Here is a 24,062-nt window from a genome sequence, read left to right as displayed (position 1 = left end):
TTCAGTCACTAAGTTTTGGAGCAATTTGTTTCACAGTAATAGTTAACTGAGACGACCACAGGAGATGGCTCATCTGTATAAAACTTTTAGTGTCTCCCCCTTCTTCATCCCCTGGATCCTCAGCCTGTGTACACTGTCCACAACCATAAAAGGCCAAGGCTTTTCATGTCTAACCAGACAACTGGATTGTCAAATTTGTATCTAGTGAGACATTTAGTATCTGAAACTGTTGATGGAGTCCACTGAAATTTGATTCTTACAGCATCACTGATCATAAACATAACACTTTAGGCAATGTGGAAAATTGGAGGTATTAAAATTAGTTGTAGGGAAAGAGAAAAGACAACCAACAGACACTAACATCAAGATGAATCAGATGTTGGAGTTATCTGACAAGGATTTTAATCCATCATAAAAATGCTTCAATAAGCAATCATGAACACACTTGAAACAAATGAAAAAACAGAAAGCCTCAGCAAAGAAATACAAAACATAAAGAAGAACTAAATGGAAATTTTAGAAGTGAAAAATACAATAACCAAAATTTAAAAACTCAGTGATGGGCTCAACAGGAGAAGGAAGGTAATAGAGGAAAGAGTCAGTGAACTCGAAGACTTGAAGAACAAGGGAAATTACCTATTATGAACAATGGAGAGAAAACAGACTAGAACAAAAGTGAACAGAGCCTCAAAGACTTGTGGGAGGACGAGAAAAGATCTGACATCCATGTCACAGAACGATAGCAGATTTCTCATCAGAACCACAGAGCCCAGAAGACAGTGGCCCAGCAATTTTTAGGTGCTGAAAAAAAAGAACTATCAACGCAGAGTCCAATATCTAGTGAAAATATCCTTCAGGAAGGAGGGGGAGCTCTAGACATCCTCACGTGAAAGAAAACTAACAGAACATGTTTCCACAGACTTACCCTAAAAGAACGGCTGAGGAAGGTTTTTGAAACAGAAAGGAAAGGATAAAGAAGAAATCTTGGAACATCATGAAAGAAAAAAGAACAACAGAAAGAATAAAAATATGGATACATACAATAGAATTGCCTTCTCCTCTTGAGTTTTCTAAATTATGTTTGATGGTTGAAGCAAACGTTATAGCACTGACGAAGTTCTCAATGTCTACAGAATGGTTATGACAATTATATTGTACATGCTGGAGGGTAAATGGAGGGAAAGGGTAGTAAGGTTTCTACATTTGATTTAATCTGGTAAAACGTCGAAACCAGGAGAGTTGGAAATATGATGTTATGTATGTATAATGTAATACCTAGAGCAGCCACTAAGTGTCTATGCAGAGATACACTCAGAAAAAGCCCCAATATCAGTAAGTCAAAATGGAATTCCAAAAAATGTTTAAGTAACTCACAGGAAGACAGAGATTGATACAGGCAACAGCTTGGATGAATTTTAAGGGCATTATGCTCATGTAAAGAGCCAATGTTAAGTGACATACTGTACAATTCTATTTATATAACATTCTCAAAATGACAAAATTGTAGAGATGGAGAACAGATTACTCATCACCAGGGGTTAGGGATGGTGGGCGACGGGGGGATGGTGCGACTATAAAAGGGCAGCACAAAGGAGGTCTTTGTGGTGACAGGAATGTTCTGTATCTCGATTGCGTGGTTACATGGAACTACATATGATAAAACGTCACAGAACTATGTGCACACATCGTACTAACGTCCTTTTTGTTTTCTACTCTTTCCCCACGTGGTTTACCTCATCATGACCACCTCCACCCACTTTCATCATTATCTTGATACTGATGTCTCTCTTCCCAACTTGAGCTTCCACACTGCCGAAGGCCTGTGTGATAGTTCTAACTGGATGTCTTCTTGCTTCTCTACTCTCAACATATCTTAAATTTGGCTCCTCACCTCCTCCCGTCCCCACTCTCTATGTTTTGCCATCCTTCTGCCCGCCACCCACAGGCAAACATCAGTCATCCTTACTCTCCCCTCTCCCTGGCCTCCCATCACCAAGCACTTGATTCGTCTTAGAGGAGTCTCTCTCAAACTCACTTCTATTCTCATTGTCACCATCACATTCTGGACCCCATGAACTCTTGCTTGAAACTTGATGAGAACTTCCCAATCGACCACTAGGCCTCCAACCTCTCGCCAATCCCATCTAGCCTGTGGAGCAAATATTAGAATATCCTTTGATGCAGTAAGTTGAAATTGTCTGTACACAGGAGAAGTAGAAGAGGAAATCTAGAGATCTGGATAGAATTCAAGTAAGATATTGCTCCAAAAGCAGTTTAACACATTTACTTAATTTAAAATTTCTCTTAGCACGGTCATAGAAATTATAGGCAACGTTGTGTCTTTCTCTCTCTGTAAAAGGGCAAAATACTTACCTTAACTCTACGAGCAATGCTAAGGAACTGACAAGTCTTATCATAAAGCTCTTCCAGGTTTTCTCTGTCCCAGTAGAAATCAGGCGTGATCAAGAAGTCTGAACTCAAGTTTATACGGTGTCTTAAATAAAAGAAAATTAGAGCTTCTTATTTTTCATCTTGAATTAAAAATCATGGTCTCTATTTTATTTCTTATCTATATGGTGCTTTATGAAAATATTTTTGAATGCTGATTTTTGTAATACTTCTAAGAAACATACAAATAAAAAAATCTATAAAAGAGTTTCGAAATTTGCAACCAAATTAATTCAATCTTTATATTAATATTTATGAAGTAGATAGAAAAAAACTCATTTTGTTTTCCATTTCTAAGCTTGTTTCTGTTTTCATTAAAGTTTTTTACAATATACATGCACATATATTTTATAGATAGGTAATCACATGGCTCAAAAATAAAAAAGATGAAAAAAGGTAAAAATTGATCACTCTTACTCCTAGTGTTATCCCCATATTTCCCTCTCTCCCACCCCCGATAGGTCACCACTGTTAATTTCCTCTGTAGCCTCCTAGTATTTGTGCAAACACTGGACAAACAACTACACACACACACACACACACACACACACACACACATTCTCTCTCTCTCTCACTTAATTTCTACCTTTTTTACATAAGAGGCCTGAGCTTCCTTTTTTTTTCTGCTGAGGAAGATTTGCCCTGAGCTAACATCTGTGCCAATCTTCCTCATCTTTTTGCTTGAGGCAGATTAGCCTTGAGTTAACATCTGTGCCTATCTTGCTCTATTTTGTATGTGGGACGCTGCCACAGCATGGCTGATGAGTGGTATAGGTCTACACCCAGGATCCAAACCTGTGAACCTGGGCTGCCGAAGCGGAGCACACCAAACTCAACCACTATGCCATGGCACTAGCCCTTTCTGAGCTTACTTTTAAATGAAAATTTAAGTTATAAAAGTAACACATAAGTAGCTGTTCATTATATATAAAAAAGAAAAATCCTCAGGAAGAATTCAGAAAACAGTGGTAGGCCCTCTTATCCTAACACACAGCTCAAATCCTTCAGGCCCTGCAGACACTTTGCTGTGTCCTTCTAGGTCTTTTTCTGTCCATATGTGTGCGTGCACTCACACGCATGTATGCACGTGTACATGTATTTGTAGTATGTACACATATGAAGATAAATATGAATATTTATTGTTTATTTACACAAATGAGATCATACCATATGTAATTTGTGACAATTTTTCACCTAATATAACCTGCCATATTTCTATTTCAATTTCTATTCATAGGTTTACCACATTCCTTTTAATAACATATAAGCACTTTTATTTCACAGAGAAAACAGGATAAGAACAGTAAGACTCTATAGAAACTATTCACAAACGTTTTTCACAAAACTGTTCACAAACTATTCACAAACGAAATAAGTATGTTTAGTCCTAACTTCTGAGTTTTGACATTATAATTCACTGTATCAAACTTGCGTTACCACGAGAAGAGGAAAGAAGAATCTGTCTACCCCACTTCTTAGAGCACTCAAGACCTTAGATGTGCTGGGGGATGCTCGTCATGAATGGGTTTTTCATTTTTGTTGGTACCCTGAGTTAGGGTCCCTGAGCCATGAGAAAGGCATGGATGATGAAACACTGGACCACTTCTCTCCAGGCCAAGTCCCTAAGGAGGATGTGGAAAAACAGCTCTCAGGTAAACTATTTACGATGGATTCAAGTAACGCATCCCATTCACCACAAGGAATGAAACACTGAATGGTGATGCCCACTGAAAATAACGCCGAGATTCAGGATGCGCCATTCCATAAATCCTGGGAAAATCACAGGAATAAAATGAACTGAAAACCTTTTCAGATGCTTATTCAAAATGATGCATTATTGTACTTCATCACTGAAGTCACAGTTCCCCCCATTCGAACAACTCTGAAGACGGGAGGCATCTTGAAAATTGATGCTGTCTCACAGGTGGCAGTCGTGACTTAGCTGTCACTGCCTTAAACCACTGATTTCCCTTATGCTTTCCTTTCCACGTCTGCCCAAGAGGGAATGTGAGAGAAATGACATCCAAGTAAGACTAAGAGAGCTATTTCAGTAAGTGCAAAATTAAAATTCTGTGATAAAAAAGCACTGTATCAGAGTGTAGTTGGCAGCATTTTTACTCTCCCGTGGCATCTTACGGTGTCTCAGAGTCAATGAAATATGGTACATAACTTTCCAGCAGCAATTAGGTCTATTGAACGTTATAAAGCAGTGATATATTTTTACTGAGAATTCCCATTATCCAAATTCTAGAATATACCTTTCTACCTTCAAAGAACACCTACTACGCTCCCTGAAGTAGGTTTACTGTAGGTTAATTACGATCTCGTTTGCCCATGCAGAATTTCTTCCAGTACATTCCTTCATAGTCCAGTTGCTTCTAATAGATGAGTTCTCCATGCTTATAGTGAATGAAATGAAAATAGTTGCAATTCCCAGAAAGGTACAAACGTTTGCTCTTTAGTACAGAATTATAAGAATGTTTTCTTGGGTTTGTTAAATATATGAAATATTTTATTTACAGAGGAAATTTTACCTGAGGGCAAAGAGTTCACCCATTTTCTGCATAACTTCTTCATGAGAGAGTTTCACTTTCTTCCCAGCTTTTAAAGCCTATTTGGGAGGGAAAAACGATGCATACGTACATACACACATACGCACATATATCCAATAAGTAACAGGACCATGATGCAAATCCTGAAGCAGCATAATTTTGATCCTATGTAACGTCTATCTCTGGAATGAGCATCTCCCAGTCACCTCACTCTGAGACTTCAAAATCTTATTAGGTACAAATTTCATATTCCCTTTTTCCATCTCCCTTCCCACTAGCATTTTCTATTTCTATTATTTAGCATTTCCCACTAGCATCCCTAATCTTTTATTGAAAAAGCAGGGCCTGAATATATCAGATTATTCTTTTACAGTAAAAACAAAATCAACTACAGTAAACATGATTTTTAATGCCCGTGAAATTTTGATATAACATTATATGCATTTTTCAAGCCAGAATTTTTCTCATAATTTATCAAAAGACTGCTTAATCAAGAAAAGTGGTCATAATCTCCTTCCTCAAGAAACAGTTCACTTTTTTCTTTAATTCAGTTACATTAAAAATACTGCACCGGGGGGCCCCGGCCCCGTGGCGGAGTGGTTAAGTTCGCGTGCTCCGCTGCAGGCGGCCCAGTGTTTCGTTGGTTCGAATCCCGGGCTCGGACATGGCACTGCTCATCAAGCCACCCTGAGGCGGCGTCCCACATGCCACAACTAGAAGGACCCACAACTAAGAATATACAACTATGTACCGGGGGGCTTTGGGGAGAAAAAGGAAAAAATAAAATCTTAAAAAAAAACATACTGCACGGGGCCGGCCTGGTGGTGCAGAGGTTTGGTTCGCACGTTCCGCTTCAGGGGCCTGGGGTTCGCCGGTTTGGATCCCGGGTGCGGACATGGCACCGCTTGGCAAAAGCCAAGCTGTGGCAGGCATCCCACATATAAAGTAGAGGAAGACGGGCATGGATGTTAGCTCAGGGCCAGTCTTCCTCAGAAAAAAGAGAAGGACTGGCAGCAGTTAGCTCAGGGCTAATCTTCCTCAAAAAAAAAAAAAAAAAAACAAACCGCACTATCAGCACTGTTGCTCTCCACCACTGGTGCTGCCTCCAGCTCACGGAGCTCCAGCCGAAGGAGAAGTGGGGTAAGTGAGGAGGTCCCTATACCACGGCTCGTACAAAGATGACTGCCAGCTTTGTACCGGTGGTAAAGCACGGAGGAAGCAACTGGTTACAGAAGCCGCTCGCAGGAGTGCGCCCTCTACTGGAGGGGTGACGAAGCCTCATCGTCACAGGCCTGGTACTGTGGCACTCCGTGAAACGAGACGTCAAGCCCGCTGAACTCCTGATTCGCAAACTTCCCTTCCAGCGTCTGGTGCGGGAAATTGCTCAGGACTTCAAAACAGATCTGTGCTTTCAGAGCGCAGCTACTGGTGGTTTGCAGGAGCCGAGTGAGGCCTACCTGGTTGGCCTTTTCAAAGACACCAACCTGTGTGCTATTTGTGTCAAACGTGTAATGATTATGCCAAAAGACATCCAGCTAGCACGCGCATACGTGGAGAACGTGCTTAAGAACCCACTACGATGGGAAACATTTCATTCTTTAAAAAAAAATTCTCTCCTTCCTGTTATTCGTAGTTCTGAATGTTAAATATTTTTTTTCCATGGGGTCAAAAAGTACCTAAGTATATGACTGCAAGTGGAAAAATAGGGGGCAGAAACCAGGTATTGGCTGTTTTTCCATTTTCATTTGTGTGTGAATTTTTAATATAAATACGGGGACATGAAGCATCAATGGCAAGTCAAAATGTTTCAGAGAACAACTTTCAGCAGTTCAACTTTCTATCAATTATAAACAGACCTGTTAAATTTTTCTGCACAATGTGCACATTTGGATTTTTTTTTAAAACAAGCAAATTTCTTATTGACGGCAACTCAATGGTGTTTGTAGCATTTCTGTCATACAGTAGATTCCATCCATTCACTATACTTTTCTGAGTTGTCCTACGTGCATGTTTTTAATGTTGTCTGTCTTTTGTGCTCTTCCTGTATGTTTGCTATTAAAAGACATTAAACTAAAAAAAATTAAAAACCCTAAAAACACTCTAAAAAATACTGCACCATCAGAGGAACGTAATTTGAATTTTAAGTTTTAAAAAGTAAAAAAAAAATCAATATGAAGTTTCTTATTTCAACATTTTATATGTAATTGGGGTTTCTTTTTTTGCTTAAATTCAGTGTAGCTTTCCTAGTGTTTATTAACACTTTATTGTACTCCTAACTATACTGTTATAGTGGGAAATTTGTGTTTTTCCCAAATAGAAATCTATACTTGAAAATAAGCATAAAATTGGTATAATTACCTCTGGAATCGACTGAATAGATTCCACAAATTTATCCAGTGATGCTTCCCAAATAGCCAGTTTCACTGGGGGAAAAAATGAACAATGGAACATTTCTTTATCATCATCTTCATGTTTATAAAAATGCATAATTACGCAGTACCTTCACCACCATTTCAACAATAGTTTAAGAAACAAATGTGCCAAAAATTTGAAAGTGAAATTTAAGAAGAGTTATTTAGTATTATAAAGGCCAGCATGAAGTGGAAAAAGACAGAAGAAACCGAGGACACTTTCACGCCCTGCTCCAGACCAAAGCGACATTTGGTAGAACTCGATTTTCTAATATTGCACCTCAGAAACCCAAGTCTCAGGCTCACCCCGGAAGCAGGGCGGCTCTGCAGACGGGGCGGACTTAGGCTTTCCCGGCCTCCCCTTCCACCCCCAGGGCTGTGAGCTGGGCTCGGAAGGCCCTGAAGCCTCCTAGAGCAGTACGGACAAGCCACGCAGCAGCCTAGTGTAGACCAGGGGTGAAAACTTTTCTTAGACAACTTCTACAGTTTTACTCAGGTGCACGAATCTTTCGGAAAAAACTTAGAGCTGCTGTAACTCTCTGGCCCATTCCCGTGAAAAACTTGAGAGTGTTTTTCTACACGGAGGCCTGGGCCCAGCCACGGGGTTGGGCTTTCTCTGCCTGGATTAGAGACAACCTGAGACTGGCAATCACGCAGAGAGAAGGGAGAGAAATCAAAGGTGGTAATAATAAGGATATAAAAAATATTTTTGGAGAGGGTCAACTTTATCAATACAATTAATAAAGAATGAGTAAGGCAGCACAGATACTATATTTTATACTTTATACTATGAATATTTTTCTTTTGGAGGAAAAAAAAAAAGGAAAGGAATGCTAAGGCTTTGCTCCGTATTCTGTGAAAACACGCCAAAATCTTTACCAAATACTTGAACTTCCCTCAATGAAAAGAAAACGAGGCAGTACTTTGTCTGCTAAGTAGCAGTAACTCACCTGAAAGGCAGAGAGCGTTTGAGAAAGCAAATTTCTCTAGAATGGCGTCGTCTAAGTCTAGCTCTGAATTTAGCCTGATCTCCCCTCGGTGGAGTTTGGACTGCCCCCTGTGAAAAGGAAAAAAAAATGATCTTCTAAATCTTCAAGAGCACTTTAATTTTTCCTTTCGAAAAAGTCACCTTACAATCTTTTCTAGAGGTCATTTTGGCAATTTGAATCAAGTGTCTTATAGAAGTTCTTATACTCTTGATCCAGGTAATTCCACTTCTAGGAGCTGATCCTAAGGAAATCATCAAAGATGCAAAGACTGGTGTACAAAAAAATTTTATGGTCAAATGTTTAATAGTAAAAAATGAGGAAAGAAACTAAATGTTCAATAAGAGAAAAGTTCATTTATGGGAATTTCTCACAACAAAAATTAAGCAGCATGTTTTGAAAGGATATTTAATAGAAAGGGAAAATGATCACAATAAATTGCTAAGTGAAAAATTGCTGACTAACAACTATATACACAGTGTAATCTAAAATCACACCGACGTGGTAGGGATGCGGTGGGAGACGGGGGAGCTGTGGAAAGGGAGGGGATTCGAGAAGGCAAATGTCACAAGCAAAGAGGAAAAGTACAGGGTAAACCTTCACAAAAGACGTGAGATGACAAGAGATGGAAAACGGGGTGGACAGGAGGCCGAACGAGAGGGTGGAGAGGCAGAATCGGCTGACACCCTCGGGTGGAGGGAGAAAGAGACGATGGGAAGGAGCAGAGTGGACAAGATGCTTTACGAAGGAGCTCGGGCCTGCACAGAACTGAGGGGGGCAGCAGAGGCCCTGAACCACGGGCAGGACTCAGGTAACCACACGCTGGTAGCGGCCATGCGGGTCTTTGGACGAAAATAAATCACTGATGCTGGGATCCAAGGAGCCGAGGACTTTACTCCTCCACAGACTGCAATGTGTGAGTGTGTGAGAGTGTGTGAGTGTGTGTGAGTGTGAGTGTGTGTGTGTGTGTCTGTGGTGGGCCGGGGAGAGTGCCTAGTAAGGAACAGTTTGATCTGGAGGCAGAGCACAGCAGGGAAATCCATGGAACCTTAACCAAAGGCTGAGTGCTTCATAAGAAAATTAGTAACTTCCGTTAGCTGTTTGTTGTGTCGCTCAGGTTCACATTCTCACTTTTGAGGGCAAGCGCGATGGGCCCGGGCCCTCACTGACTAGCCAGGAGCCGCTGGGCAAGACACAGCCTCTCCGCACCTCACCTGAGAGCCAGCTCATGGCATTACAGGGTTTCGTCGGGACTGAATGGGACGATGCACGGAAAGCACTAAGAAGGGCGCCTGGCACGGTGTGTGCAGGTAACCCTTGCTGGCCACTGTCGCTTAGCTCTTCTCCCATCTGGTCTTTCCACAGCTGGAGTCTCTTCCAAGTTTCCCTAAAGCCCTGCTTCATCGCTTCCTTTCTTACGACAAAGACTTTCTCTTTTTATCGTATCCCACTAGACGGGTAACTCCAGGAGGAAAGGTCGCACGGCCTTCTCTCTCCGCCCTAACATCCTTCTTCACTTTCTCCCTCTGCTGACACAGGAAAATCAGCTGGTATGTTGCTTACCTATTTCTTACCTGAGAACAGTATGTCAGGCCCCCACTTTTTGCAGGCACCCCCATTTCTACAAGGGGTTCTCTTAGATCAGACCCTCACTACACATCCCATTTACACCCAAAATCAGTAGGGAAAAAATGGATTTATTTCAGAGAAAACATTACTAGAATGATTTGATAGGTTCATTCTGATGAAGGCATACAATTTTACTGATTCAGGCTGCTGAGGAAATTTACCATTTTGGGGTTATACTATCTACTTGTTTTAATTTATGGGTAGCCTAAGAAGTTAAAAAAATAATGTTCATCTACTAATATTTATTATATTGTTCAGGCTTTGTATTTGTACCAATAACTTTTTTCTTAAAATTAGTCTCCACAATCATAAATCATTTACCTCTTCTACTGCTTTACCCAGTTATTCCAGCCGCCCTTTTTGTAAATTTGATAAAAAGTGGCTTACTCTGTTTTTATGTAGTTAAGCTCTTCGTTCTCCCAGTGTACCAGGGCGATTTCATATGGCTGAATTTCATGTTTTTCTAGAACTTGCATCACATGCTTCATCTGGAATAAAAGGAAGACTAATCGGAAATTCTACCTGACTCCCTCAGTAAAGAAGGATGTTACAACAGTGTTACTGCTTATAATACGTCACTACATTTCACGATATCTCTTCTGTTGTTTAGTTTTTAAGGAAAAGGCAAATTCATTGTGATATTAAACTCATCAGGATGACATATTCGTTTTTACATTTGGAAAACGCAGATGAGAATAAAGAAGAAAATAAAAATTATCATTATCCCACAAACCAAAAAACCATTAGTAACATTGTGGCTTGTATCCTTCACATCTTTTTAAAAACTGTCTAAGCAACATACTTGTAAAAGTTTAAGCAACACGGAGGTAAAGTGACCTTCTCTCTCTGCTCTCCTCAATTCCTTATCCCCAAAGGGAACCATTCAACACGGCGCATAGCCTTCCAGACTTTTTAACATGTGCATATACATTTATTTTCTTTTTTACATGAAATGGGAGCATACTGTGCATATGGACATTTTCAGTGCTGTTCTCCTCAATGGAGCAGCCGCGGTTTGTTTAACCATCCCAAATGCCACCCACGGGCGATCGCTTCTACTCGCCACTGCTACAAAGTCGCAATGCGCCAGCCTAGGTGTGCGTCTGTGTAGGCTTGTGGGAATATTTCTTTAGGAATTGCTAGAGCAAAAGACACACACACTTATAACTTCGATAAATAGTGCTAAACCACCCTTCAAAACAGTTTTTCCAGCTTTGGAACCCAAACATCTGTGAGAGCATGCTTAAAAACACTGGGTATCATCAGCCTTCTACATGTTCACCATCTCAAACTGACAATTTGTGTTACATTTTTCTTATACTTATTGGTCATTTATATTTCCTTTTCCTCAGGAACCCCCCCACCCCTCCATGTGTGTGTGGGTGTGTGTGTGTGTGTGTGTGTGTGTGGCAGGTATTTCCTTTTAGTAAAACTGGGATTGTAGGAGGCATATTTTTTAACCAGCTCCAGGATTACATTGGTTATATTTTGTACCCTGTTCTTTAAGTTAACTGTATCATACACACAAGCAATTTCCCAGGAATAGGTCTTTTTCCATGATTGTTAAGAGCCATAGTATACTCTAGCTTATGCATGTATTTACCAAACTTCCTACTATTAGGCATTCTGGTTATTTCTCACTTTTGCTGTTGTAAATAATGCGTTGATGACCATTTCTGTAGGTCGTTCATTGTGCAGAACTGCGATTCTATCCTTTGGATGACTTTCTAGATGTGAAATTGCTGAGTTAAATACAAAGGTTTCATGTGTATTACCAAACTGCTTCTAAAAAGGTTGTTTGAAACAAATCCTGACTGGGACACTGAAAAAATTACTCCCTGTGAGTGATAAAGTTCTGCAAAACTGGATCAAAACTAAGACTCTGTGCAGCCGGCTTCCAGTGAACTGGGTGTACATTATTCACTTTGTAGATTATCACGTACGAAATATAATCCCTTCTGTCTGCAGTGTAGCTAGAATTGTCCTGATTCTCCGCAAATCAGCGTGTGCCCAGAGAATGGAAAAATGTAGGAAACTTACAAGCCAAAATACAATACATTTTAGAAGGTGAAACTGCTAGGATAAATATCACACGATGCAGAGCAAATAAGTTAAGGATTATCTGTTAATTTATCTTCCAATGGCTCAGATTATTGAGAGCTAATTAACAATTTATTCTCAGAAAACTAAATTTTTATACTTTCATACTTTATTAATACTTACAGTTTTGTCTTTCACGTTCCAAAACACAGCAGCTCCTTCTCTGATTTGAAAGAATAAAAGAATCAACTAAGTTAAAGGTAAAATACATTCTTGAGGACCATACATAAAGCCATGCTTAGGTAACTTCTAGAACATATCCAGAATGCAATTAAAAAATAGATACTTTATTATTGATTTGACATTACGGTTCCTAGATAGATTTGGTAAAACAAAAGCTACTTTTTGAACTCTTCATAAAACCTGACCTCTCAAAAATGCATGATTTCGCACAAGGTTTGCAGAATAAATAACTATTCTTGTTCAGTCATGCGCTGTATAACAACATTTTGGTCAATGATGGACCACATACACGATGGTGGCCCCACAAAATGAGGACCCTAGAGCCGGGTGTGTAGTAGCTCTACCATCTAGGTCTGTGGACGTCCACTCTGTGATGTTCGCACGAGGAAATCACCTCACAGCACATCTCTCAGAACGTATCCGTGTCGTTAAGCGACGCCTGAATCTAATACCATCTAACTTCATGTATCCAGACTGTTTCATACTTGGTTCAGTTCTGATGTACAGAAATCAGAATAAGGAAATTTTTGAGACCTGTCTTAGCTCTCATTAGGCAGATTCTGCTAAAGGAAAAGAACAAAGGCTCATGCTTTTAATAGCTGTGGAACCGAGACTGAGACAGACGAAAGCCTCAGACGGCGGAAGGCCCCTGGGAATAACACCCCATCCCCACAACGCTCAGAGCAGAATTACAATGAAGCCCAGCAGACCCTCGAATCCAACTCTGGCTTCGCTAGAAGTTAAGGTCTAAAAACTATAAATGAACTTGTTTTGATTTCTGCAGTCTGACGTATTGAGCTGTTTTAGGGAGTAAATAAAAAAAGGAGTTATGGCTCTGGTTATTGCACCAGAGGAAGGAAAGGTGGAAAGGAGAGAAAGGTAGAAATGTGATGGCCCGTATCATTCTGCAAACACTTCTTAAGCAAAGTGCTTAGTATGTGTGTGGGTCTGTGCTTAGCGTCTGGATGCAAAGATGAGTATGGTCTAGATCCCGTCCTCGAGGAACTCTCAATCTAGAAAAGACTGATAGACAGACACCAATTACCACAGAGCGTTACCAGCGCTGTAACAGTGTTATGAAGAAGACACTCGATGTACATCAGAGGGACACAGTTCCTAAAGGAGGAGCAGAGCCACCCAAATGAAAAAACGAGAGGAGGCGACAGCAGAGGGAAGACCCTGGGCTCAGGGAGAAGCCTGAGGGAGCAGGGAAACATCTCAGAATACACAGCTACTTGTCTGAATGGCTGTGGATGTTGGCAAGTAGTGGCCAGTCAGTTAGAGAGGTAGGAGGGAGCCGACCCCTGAAGGAACTCTGTGTTGTGACAAGGAGTTTGGTCAAATTCCACAGAATTTTATAAAAGAGAGTGTAGTGATCAGAACCACCTATTGAAAAATTATCCTGCCTACAACAGATGAACAGACTGGTGGTGGCGTTGGGGGACAGACAGGCAGCCCAGGCAGTAAGCTGTAGCGCTAGGCCAGCATAAGTCTCAGGATACGGATTTGAGAGGTATTTAAAGCCACAGCCAGAGTTTTAGTTCAGAGAATCACTTACGGGCAGAGGACAGGTCTTGGGCACCGTGCTCCGTCTAGAGCTGTGCTGTGCTATTAATATGGCGCTCAGAAGCCACGTGTGGCCACTGAGCATCTGAAATACGCCTGGCCCAAAGTGAGAGGCGATGCAAGCGTAAAACACACACCCAGGTTTCAAAGACTTAGTGTGAAAAGAAAAATGTAAAATCTCATTAATTACTGATTAAGTATTTAATTCAATTACTAATATTTAATTAATATATAATGGGTTAAATAAAATACACTTAAAATATATATAAAATATACTATTAAGATTAATTTCAGGCAATAGATCATATTATTAGTGTGTTCAAAATTAAATTCATCTTTTTAACTTTTAAAAATGTGGCTATTAGAAAACGTATCATTACATATGAGGTTTGCTGTATTTGTACTGGATACAGAGCTGACCTAGAGGGCCTCAGAAATCCAAATTGCTCACCTGGGTCAAACGGGACGCTATTCTACTTGGACAAAACGTTGAACTCTTGATTATCTCCAAAGTAACACCAACACGAAGGTGAGGCATCGACAGGAACAAAGCCAGGGCTTCCAATTATCATCAACCACTATGACTAAGTCCACAAAATCTTTCTTCAAGTTTGGATTCTGACGGACGTTCCATGTGCTTCTGTTGTGCCACTTATCAGTCCCACGACTGTGGGTAACTCACTTAATCTCTCTGACCCTCAGTTTCCACAGCCGCAAAATGGGAATAACAGATCTTCTTCAAGTGTTATGAGGATACCAGGAGATTATTATTATTATTATTTTTTGCTTGAGGAAGATTAACCCTGAGCTAACATTCCATGGAATCTTCCTCTATTTTACATGTGGGATGCCTCCACAGCAGGGCTGATGAGTGGAGTGGGTCCGCACCCGGGATCCGATCCTGAGAACCAGGCCGCCAAAGCGAAGTGCGCAGAACTTTAACTACTGGGCCATGGGGCTGGCAGCCTATATGAGATTATTTTAAATGGTTTCTATTATCATTAGCATTCCCACTCAGCTACTCTGGAGTATTTGCTATTAAAAAAACCTTTAAATAAAAGGAATAACTTTCTGTGAGTCAGGTTCCCAGGTCTGAAGTCTCTGGAAATGTAAAATGGACTAAAACTTTCGCTAAAGAGCTCCAGAAGGAGAACAAAGAAAAGACAGCACAGGTAGCATGAGTCTGCTATGTGGCACTGAAGACGAAAGGAAATAGAAGGCTTCACGTATTTTTAGTGACTGAAAATCCAGATTTACTAATAAAGACAAGCCAGGGGAAGAATATTTACTGCTTTTAGAAATTCTTTATTTTCTAAGAGGATTTAGTAAAGATTCCTAAAACTGACCAACTCTCCTAGATCAAATAAGAATCAATGATAAAGTGATTTAAACCACAAACACGTGACGAACTCACTGACTGTCAAGAGCCCCTTTAAAGAGCACCATCACCTGAGCACAAGGCCATCTCCCAGTGGAGTTGCTTTCTTCTCTTACCTGAAGAAGAATATGGTTCCAGGATCACCTTCTTTGGCAGAATTTTCCACACCCATCACCAAAATATTTGCTGCATCTGTGATTTAAAATAAATGAGCAAAAAGCTATGTCCCAAGGTAACACAAGGTTTAAGAGTGACCTACAAAACTTTAATGAAGTCCTTATGGTCATTTCTTCCTATGCCATCAAGTGCTCTGTAAGGCGTCCATCTTTTACTATAGTTTCTGAAAGTAGTTAACATACAAAATGAAAAGACCACAAGAAATTACTTTCACAAAATATGGAACAACCTGTGATACTATTATTAGTGTTATTTTAAACTACTCACTCGTACCCATTTTGATTCAGTAATAACTAGTCCAGTTAATAATTACCAAAGTCTTAGTTCTAATACAACTAAGGTTTAAGAATTAAACTTCTTTCTACAAAATTAATTTCCAATAAAATTTGAAGAACCATTAATATATTCTCTTCCTTTAAATACTATTTTATTAATAACATAATTTGAATATTCTCAAACTACTCATTCTGCTGAATTTGAAATTGTGGGAGAATAGAACATACACAGAAACAAAGATACTGACCATTTGAAAACATATCTGATTTCAAAGTTAATCATGAGAACTACCACGGGAGTCATCTGCAACTATTTAAATATTTTAACCTTTTAAATAGCATTAAATACATAAATACACAAATATTCATCAATAAGTAGTTGCTGGGGCTGGCCCCGTGGCCCAGTGGTTAAGTTCGTGCGCTCCGCTGCAGGCGACCCAGTGTCTCGTCAGTTCGAATCCTGGGCACGGACATGGCACTGCTCATCAAGCCACGCTGAGGTGGCGTCCCACATGCCACAACTAGAAGGACCCACAACTAAGAATGTACAAGTATATACCAGGGGGCTTTGGGGAGAAAAAGGAAAAAAAGGAAACCTTTAAAAAAAAAATAAGTAGTTTCTTTATGTATTAGTTTAATATTTATCATAAGTATATATTGTATAACATAAATTATAAATATGTTAATATATCAATGAATAAAAACACTAATATTTACATGTAAAAAGTTATATATAATTTCTTAACCCAAAATTAGGATCCTCAAAGCTTCAGAGTTCCTGGTAGGAGGTTCAGAAATGGGGGATTCAGGTAGGCACCAAATCCTAAACTACCTTTTCTGAGTAAACTCTAACTTCCCTAAGTCCTACAGCCCACGGAGGGCAAAGTTCACCTATGCAGCCGAGAGCAACACGAATGAAATGGACAAGACCCAGGGCAGTGAGAATGGAACGAGCAGGCTTCATGCCCGTAATGCACCTGTAATGTAATCGCCCTGCTGACAGCCTTTGGAATCAGCCAAGGACACCCTGGGCACTGTTTTATCTTAGCACCCTGGACATAGCTCTGTTTTCATAAGTCAATTATGTCTGGTTTTGCCATCAAATAGCACAAATTGTTCAGATAACCAAGGCTGAGAAAGCACAATGACATTTCCACTGTTTCTTCCGGGGTCAATGACTCTAGAATTTTCTATCTAGCAGGGAGGTTTTTAACTTGCTATTTTTGCTCCTCCGCAGTAAATTTGTGAATTTCCATCAAAAGGTTCCAAGTTACTTATTTTTTAATGTAAAGCAGGGTATTTTCTCAAGGATCCTTTCTGATACTATCCTACCATCTTTATTTTATTTTATTTTTAGGAAGATTAGCCCTGAGCTAACTGCTGCCAATCCTCCTTTTTTCGCTAAGGAAAACTGGCCCTGAGCTAACATCCATGCCCATCTTCCTCTACTTTATATGTGGGATGCCTACCACAGCATGGCGTGCCAAGCAGTGCCACGTCCGCACCCGGGGTCCGAACCGGCAAACCTTGGGCCACACCTCGGGCCACCGAAGCGGAACGTGTGCACGTAACCACTGCGTCACCAGGCCGGCCCCCCATCTTAAGTTTATTTTGATTCTCATTTTTAATATTCATTGTGTTTATCTTTCAACTAATTTTGTTAGTTTCAAAGTACTGGATTGTACTGTTAAATTGTTCTTTAAAGAAATGTCTTCCCAACATTTCTATCAATTTCATAGTTCTTCGGTAATACCAAAATAAGTTTTTTTTTTTTGGAGGAAGATTAGCCCTGAGCTAACATCTGTGCCCATCTTCCTCTATTTCACATGTGGGACACTTGCCACGGCATGACTTGAGAAGCGGCGTGTAGGTCTGTGCCCAGGATCCAAACCGGCAAACCACAGACCCCTGCAGCAGAGCGTGCAAACTTAACTACTACACCATTGGGCTGGCCCCTAAAATAACTTTTTAATGTGAGAGAAATGAAGTATCATGGTCTTTCATCATCCCAAGTAACAGTGATCCTATAAATAAAGCTCAATAAATTATATTGCTTTTAATCTGGAACTAAGTTAAAAAAAACTAAATGTTTTTTTTTATCTTTGTATGTCATTTGTACAGAGATTCTACACCACTTTTATGCTACAATCCTTGTTTCAACAGAAAATGAAACATAAACAAATGCATATTTAAGACAGTATCGTAGGAAAATTATTTTCTAACACATTTTCACATACTTAGCCCCAGGCTCAAGAAGATGTACCTCTAGGCAAGCTTGTCACTTCAACATATCCATGGGAGGCCAGGTCTTGAGAGAGATTTCCAAGATGATACTCATCCGCTGTTGCAAATGCTGTGCAGTGCATCAGGTCCTGTTCCAGCGAGAGGAGCGTGACATGGGTTACCAAGAGGCTGAAGCATCTGTGAGGGCTGTCAGCTTGCAAAACTCCACTTTGCAAAGCCAGCACTCGAAAGTTTCCTTCAAACGACTCAAAGGTTCACACAAGGGACATGATAAGCATGTAGAGAAAGAAGTTATACGTATAGGAAGACAGATTTCAGCTCAATCCATGAAAGAACTTTCTCCTGCTAGCCAAAAAAGTGGGACGGGCTATCCTGAAAGGGGAGCCACTCCCCAGCTCTCTCAAGCACAGAATGATCAAAATAGCGAGTCATATGGGCACCCGGATAGTTAGTCCCTCCAACTTTGAGTCCCCGTGGCTCTTTTTCACAGCAACATTGTATTTGATGTCATTTGATCATTTGTTGCTAGCCTTGTACTGGCAGAGGTTTCCTTAAATCTACAAAGGAATTACACATTTTTGACTCTGGTTAACTATCTTTTTTGCAAAGATGGGCACCTGAGCTAACATCTGTTGCCAATCTTCTTTCTTCCTTTTTTCTTCTTCTCACCAAAGCCCCTCAGTCTATAGTTGTATATATTCCAGTTGTGAGTCCTTCTGGTTGTGCTACGTGGGACGCCACCTCCGCATGGCTTGATGAGTAGCACTAGGTCCATGGTCGGGATCTGAACCAGCGAAACCCTGGGCCACAGAAGCAGAGCGTGAACTTAACCACTCGGCCACAGGGCTGGCCAACTCTGGTTAATATTAAACAAAAAGTTCTGTAAATTTGAGCATGTGTCCAAGTGTGGTTAGTGCCTTGGCTCCTGCACCATGAGGCTCATCTGTGTCTACACGTATACACTTGTGTTGTGTGTGTCTGGACAGTATACATACGGTAAGCAATATGGCATAGTGCAATGTTTTTGTCAAAATGTACGTCACAAGCCATTAGTGAGTCCTGGTATCAATTCAGTTGGCCCAAATCAGCTTCCTAAAAAAAATTAAATAGAATAAAACAGAAAATATTACAGCGCATTATTTACAGTAAGGGTAAATTTTATTTTATGAAGTTTTGTATCACTTATATATGCCTATGCACGTATACTGAGTTGCTATGGGATGTGGTCAATAAAGTTTGAAAACTATTGGCATAGGCATTAAGAGTTCAGGCACAGAATCTGAATAACTTAAAAAAAATCAGAATAACAATAATGCCTACTTTATACGGCTGTTGTGAAGTGTAAAGACGTTGATGAATGTCGACTGCTTGGAACCAGGACTGGCACACAAGTTCAACATCTGCTATAGTTACTATCATTGCACATACAGATATGTTTAAACCATCAAAACTGCTGAGAGGTTACATATGAGGAATTTACAACTATGGACCAAGAACAGTTTAGTGGATACCAGGGGAAAGGTGGGGTGGGGGGTGGGCACAAAGGGTGAAGTGGTGCACCTACAACATGACTGACAAACATTAATGTACAACTGAAATTTCACAAGATTGTAACCTATCAATAACTCAATAAAAAAAATATAAAAACAAAAACAAAAACAAAAACAAAAAACTTCTGAGAGGTTAAAAAGTTTATCAAGGGGCCGGCCCCATGGCCGAGTGGTTAAGTTCGCATGCTCCGCTTTGGCGGCCCAGGGTTTCGCTGGTTCGATCCTGGGCACGGACAAGGCACTGCTCATCAAGCCATGCTGAGGTGGTGTCCCACATGTGACAACTAGAAGGACCCATAACTAAAAATATACAATTATGTACCAGGGGGCTTTGGTGAGAAAAAGGAAAAATAAAATCTTTAAAAGAAAAAAGTTTATCAAGTAATGCACATCTGAGTTTTCATAATTTTATATTTTGATATGTTCATAATTTTATATTTTAATATCTGTTGATCCGAATTTTAGTGACTCTATTGTCTTTTGATACATACGGCACCTTGGCCCAACACTGGTCAAAGATATTTATGGATCACTAAATCAAAGTTTATTCCTAGGATTTACTCCTCTCACCTCCTAAATTCTTTCCCTGTCTGTTCCACTCCTAGTATGAAACTCAAGAAAAGCAGTATATTGACTCCTTCCTTCCTCCCACTTCTGTTTCCTAACTCCTGGCCCTTTCTCCAGAAACGGCCTAACCTTGCTTTGCCTTTTCCTCAGTTTGTTACACAGTCTAACACGTGATTGGAAAAGTAGCAGAGCAATAAACAGAAGACTTGAGGTCACAACACAAACGGAAAAACTTAAAAGCAATACAGTATCTGCTCATAAGCAAAACCATTTTAATTCAGTTAGAAAACAAAAGTCACACAAAGCTGAAACTGCTGAGCGTGAGGCAGAATGGATGCAGTCCCCTCCTTTGGCAGGCACCTGATACGCTGATTCCCACTGTCACATATGAAGGTGGGAACACATCAATAAACGAAAACATACGGGTCCAAATGGCCAAAGTATAGTTATTGGATCACAGGAATCAGTCATGTGCTTAAGGTGGAGAGCTGCTGGCACCATCTGTTCCTTTAAGGCTCCACACAGTTACAAAGAGCTGACAGGAGATGAGAACAAGCTTGCCGAAAGAAGGGAAACCTGTGATGAGGCATCAGGTAAAGCCATAATAGGCAGGGTCCCCTCTGCGAGACCCAGCAAATTTACTGAAGCTTGCTAAGCAAAATCGCAGGACATGAGGCTGCATGTCAGAATGACCTCTGGGAGTATTACAGCTGACATGCTTAGTTTGGGCCAGAGTGGGAAGAGCAGGAGGTACAAAGAAGAGGAGATAAGAAGGTCAAGACCCAGTCCAGCAGAGGATCTTCCCATAACTGCACTAGAAATGGCAAAGGCCGACTGCCTCTAGAATCAGAATTGTAAACTGGCAGCCGAGAGGATTATCCAACTCAAGACTGGACCCACATAGGGTTTTCAAGATTTGAATGAACTATCAACAATAAATTGTGATTTCACGCAAAATCCAGATTTCCACCATCTCTGGACCAAGTGGAAGATCTGGACTAGGGCTGAGGAGGGGCCCAATTCTGCAGCTCACACAGTCCCTACCACTCCCCACTGTCTCACGTCTGCTTCACCATCATTTATGCTATCAACCAGGCCCATCTGGCTAAAAACTCATACTTTTGTGCACTCTCAAAAATGGGACAAGACAAAGCATTCAATCATGACTTCCATGAGAAAAGATATTCTGGTATCCAAATAGTCAGATTATAAATAAATTTTTAAACACCACTGTTTTGTTGTTTTTCTTTTTTTGCTGAGGAAGACTGCCCGGAACTAACATCTGTGCCAATCTTCCTCTATTTTGTATGTGGGAAACCGCCACAGCGTGGCTTGATGAGTGGTGCATAGGTCCATGCCTGGGATCCAGCGAGCCCCAGGCCGCTGAAGCGGAGCACATGAACTTAACCACTACACCACTGGCTGGCCCCCACAATTGGTTTTTACTTAGCCATTCTAAGGACGTTTGCAGATTTTCTGAAGATTGTCACCTTTCTTCTCTCATCATATCCTACTAAGTTTGGCTCAAAGTTCTGGCCAATGTCACACAGCTTATATGGCTTGCCACACCACTTTCTGTATCCTTAAACATCCTGATCTGAGTCTCTGTTTAAGTCATGGCTTCTTCTATTAATAAACGACTCACAAAGTTTTTCAGTTTGACTTGTTACACATCTTGTTTTGGTTTTTATTTCCCTTGCTTTTAAATTTCAAGACTGTATTTAAATCTATCCAGTAAAGGGAAAGAGGACTATGGAGTGTCCTGTTTTTGCACTTTTTTCACTATTAAAAGCGTTTTTTTTTTTTAACATTTTATTTTCCCTTCTTCTCCCCAGAGCCCCCCCAGTCCATAGTTGTATATTTTTAGTTGTGGGTCCTTCTAGTTGTGGGATGTGGGACGCCACCTCAGCACAGCTTGATGAACGGTGCTAGGTCTGTGCCCAGGAACCGAACCTGTGAAACCCTGGGCCACCAAAGCAGAGCGTGCGAACGTACCCACTCGGGCACGAGGCCGGCCCCATCACTATTAACTGAAGGTGTTGTTACTCTGTGATAAGGTTTCATTTTCATACTTGTCTTTTTCTGGATTTTTATAATAAATCATTACTTATTAACCATTAAATATATATAGAGATAGCAAATCTCAGGTTTTAGGATGGGGATCAACACCTTGTTCTTAAATAAACGTGCCAAACCAACCTAAAATAGTTATTGCATTTCAGACCTAAATTTAAGTCTTTCCATTTTAAAATGTTAAAAAAATACACCCAAAGCCAAGAAAACCACGTTTCAGTATGTGTTTCATTTTTCTGGCCACAGAAAACATGTTCCAGCAGATGGGGCTAGAAATCTACAGATGATTCCTGTTTTAGAGCATCACACACTCTGATGGAACCCTACCTTAAAAAAGAAAGTTTATTTTTACTCACGTTCTATTACTGAAGAGAATTAGTGCATTACAGCCATGTTGCTTCTATACTACTGCGGGAAAAGTGCATGTTTTTCCTGTTACGTACAGATTACAGACGAAAGCTATAAAACACATATAGATTTTACATTACTAGTATGCTTTAGCTTTTAAGCTTTTTGACTACAACCTGTGGTGATAAATCCTTTCCTACACACAGTACACATATCACACACATATGTGCACATACGCTAATAACTGACACAAAGCTTCACAGAAGGTATCTACTGTTACCAGGAGAAATGCATTCTGCTATTTTCTGTTCTATTAAAATACAAACGGCTATTAACCACCCACTAGTTAATTTCACAACAGACTGCGGGGTGAGCCTGAAAACCGCTGTGGGCACCCTGGCATCTCCTCCCCTCCAGGCTCCATGATGCTCAGGGCTGCAGTGTCCTCCTCCTGGAAGAGAGGACACACCCAGCAGAAGCACAGTCGTTGCCATGAGAAATGATGAACCAAGGGGTGTGGGTTGACTATCTCAGCAGGCTACGATCTCAGCAAGGGAGACCAGGTAAAGAGTGGATTCCAGTATGGAGGGTGGGTGAGTAACTCCATGCAGTCAACTCCGAGGGAATGCTGTGTGGCAGGGCTAAGAGGACGAGACAGGAGCACGTGGGGTGAACGACACAAAGCACGTCTGCTTTCTGGTACAAAGTAGAGTCCTTTCCCGTCTCAGTCGAGAGGGGCAGAAAGGGCTCTGCCCCAACAAAGGATTTGCCAGCCTCGTGACGCCCACATGGGGAAGGAGGGGTCAGAGAGAAGCCAGTCTTCAGCCCCAGGGACACAGCACCTTGTCACACCTCAAGACTGTGTTCGCCTACGAAAAGCAAGATCATCAGCAAATAAACTTCCAAAACTATATTACCTCTGATCACAGAAATGCTTTCAGAGGGGCTGGCCCCATGGCCAAGTAGTTAGGTTCACGCACTCTGCTTTGGCGGCCCAGGGTTCACCGGTTTGAATCCTGGGCGCAGACCTACACACTGCTCATCAGGCCGTGCTGTGGCAGCGTCCCACATAGAAGAACGAGAATGACCTACAACTAGAATATACAACTATGTACAGAGGCTTTGGGGAGAGAAAAGGAAAGAGGAGGATTGGCAATAGATGTTAGCTCAGGGCCAATCTTCCTCACACACACACAAAATTTTAAAAGATTAAAAAAAAAATGCTTTCAGAAACGTAAGATTTTCTATTATTTCCCTGTGCTTTCAGAGAGACAACATCCTGTTTTCGTTTTTGCAAAACTCCAACTAATGTCATGTCTATTATATGATATTATATCTCCTATAATAAGGACCCAGGAACTATATGACTCCAATTTGGTGATAGAAAAAATTATTTTTTGTAAGACATTTTCATGGTTTTCTTTTTTCCCCCATCAGAAAACAAGAAACATACCACCCAGGAGGATTCCGTCCTTTCTCTAATTGTTGGGCTTCTCAGAACTGTTCAACTAGATTAGCTATTCCTACCAGGTACTTGGTAACAGTTATTTCTCTGTTCGTATCAATTTTTGCTCT

The 24,062-nt window shown here is 40.7% G+C and overlaps 1 protein-coding gene and 1 pseudogene across 4 annotated transcripts in view; one reads left to right on the top strand and one right to left on the bottom strand.

Annotated features, from left to right (window-relative positions):
- Positions 1 to 24,062, bottom strand: part of RMND1 (required for meiotic nuclear division 1 homolog) — a 46,230-nt gene that overhangs the window by 13,366 nt on the left and 8,802 nt on the right. For 2 of the 4 annotated variants that reach the window (XM_070603161.1, XM_008514814.2), the window contains 8 exons: positions 17,969 to 18,077; positions 15,370 to 15,445; positions 12,250 to 12,289; positions 10,414 to 10,514; positions 8,362 to 8,468; positions 7,359 to 7,423; positions 4,983 to 5,059; positions 2,374 to 2,494 (listed from right to left, as the gene is read on the bottom strand). In XM_070603161.1, the coding sequence (XP_070459262.1) occupies positions 2,374 to 2,494; positions 4,983 to 5,059; positions 7,359 to 7,423; positions 8,362 to 8,468; positions 10,414 to 10,514; positions 12,250 to 12,289; positions 15,370 to 15,445; positions 17,969 to 18,077 (696 nt within the window). Of the gene's footprint in view, positions 1 to 2,373; positions 2,495 to 4,982; positions 5,060 to 7,358; positions 7,424 to 8,361; positions 8,469 to 10,413; positions 10,515 to 12,249; positions 12,290 to 15,369; positions 15,446 to 17,968; positions 19,042 to 22,495; positions 22,599 to 24,062 lie in introns of those variants that run through there. The other 2 variants (XM_070603163.1, XM_070603162.1) reach the window with 2 other exon arrangements.
- Positions 5,132 to 6,698, top strand: LOC103547561 (histone H3.3A-like; annotated as a pseudogene).

This window comes from Equus przewalskii, chromosome 32 (genome assembly GCF_037783145.1).
Source record: "Equus przewalskii isolate Varuska chromosome 32, EquPr2, whole genome shotgun sequence".
NCBI classification, from domain to species: Eukaryota; Metazoa; Chordata; class Mammalia; order Perissodactyla; family Equidae; genus Equus; species Equus przewalskii.
This window is presented reverse-complemented; position numbering and strand designations above follow the sequence as displayed.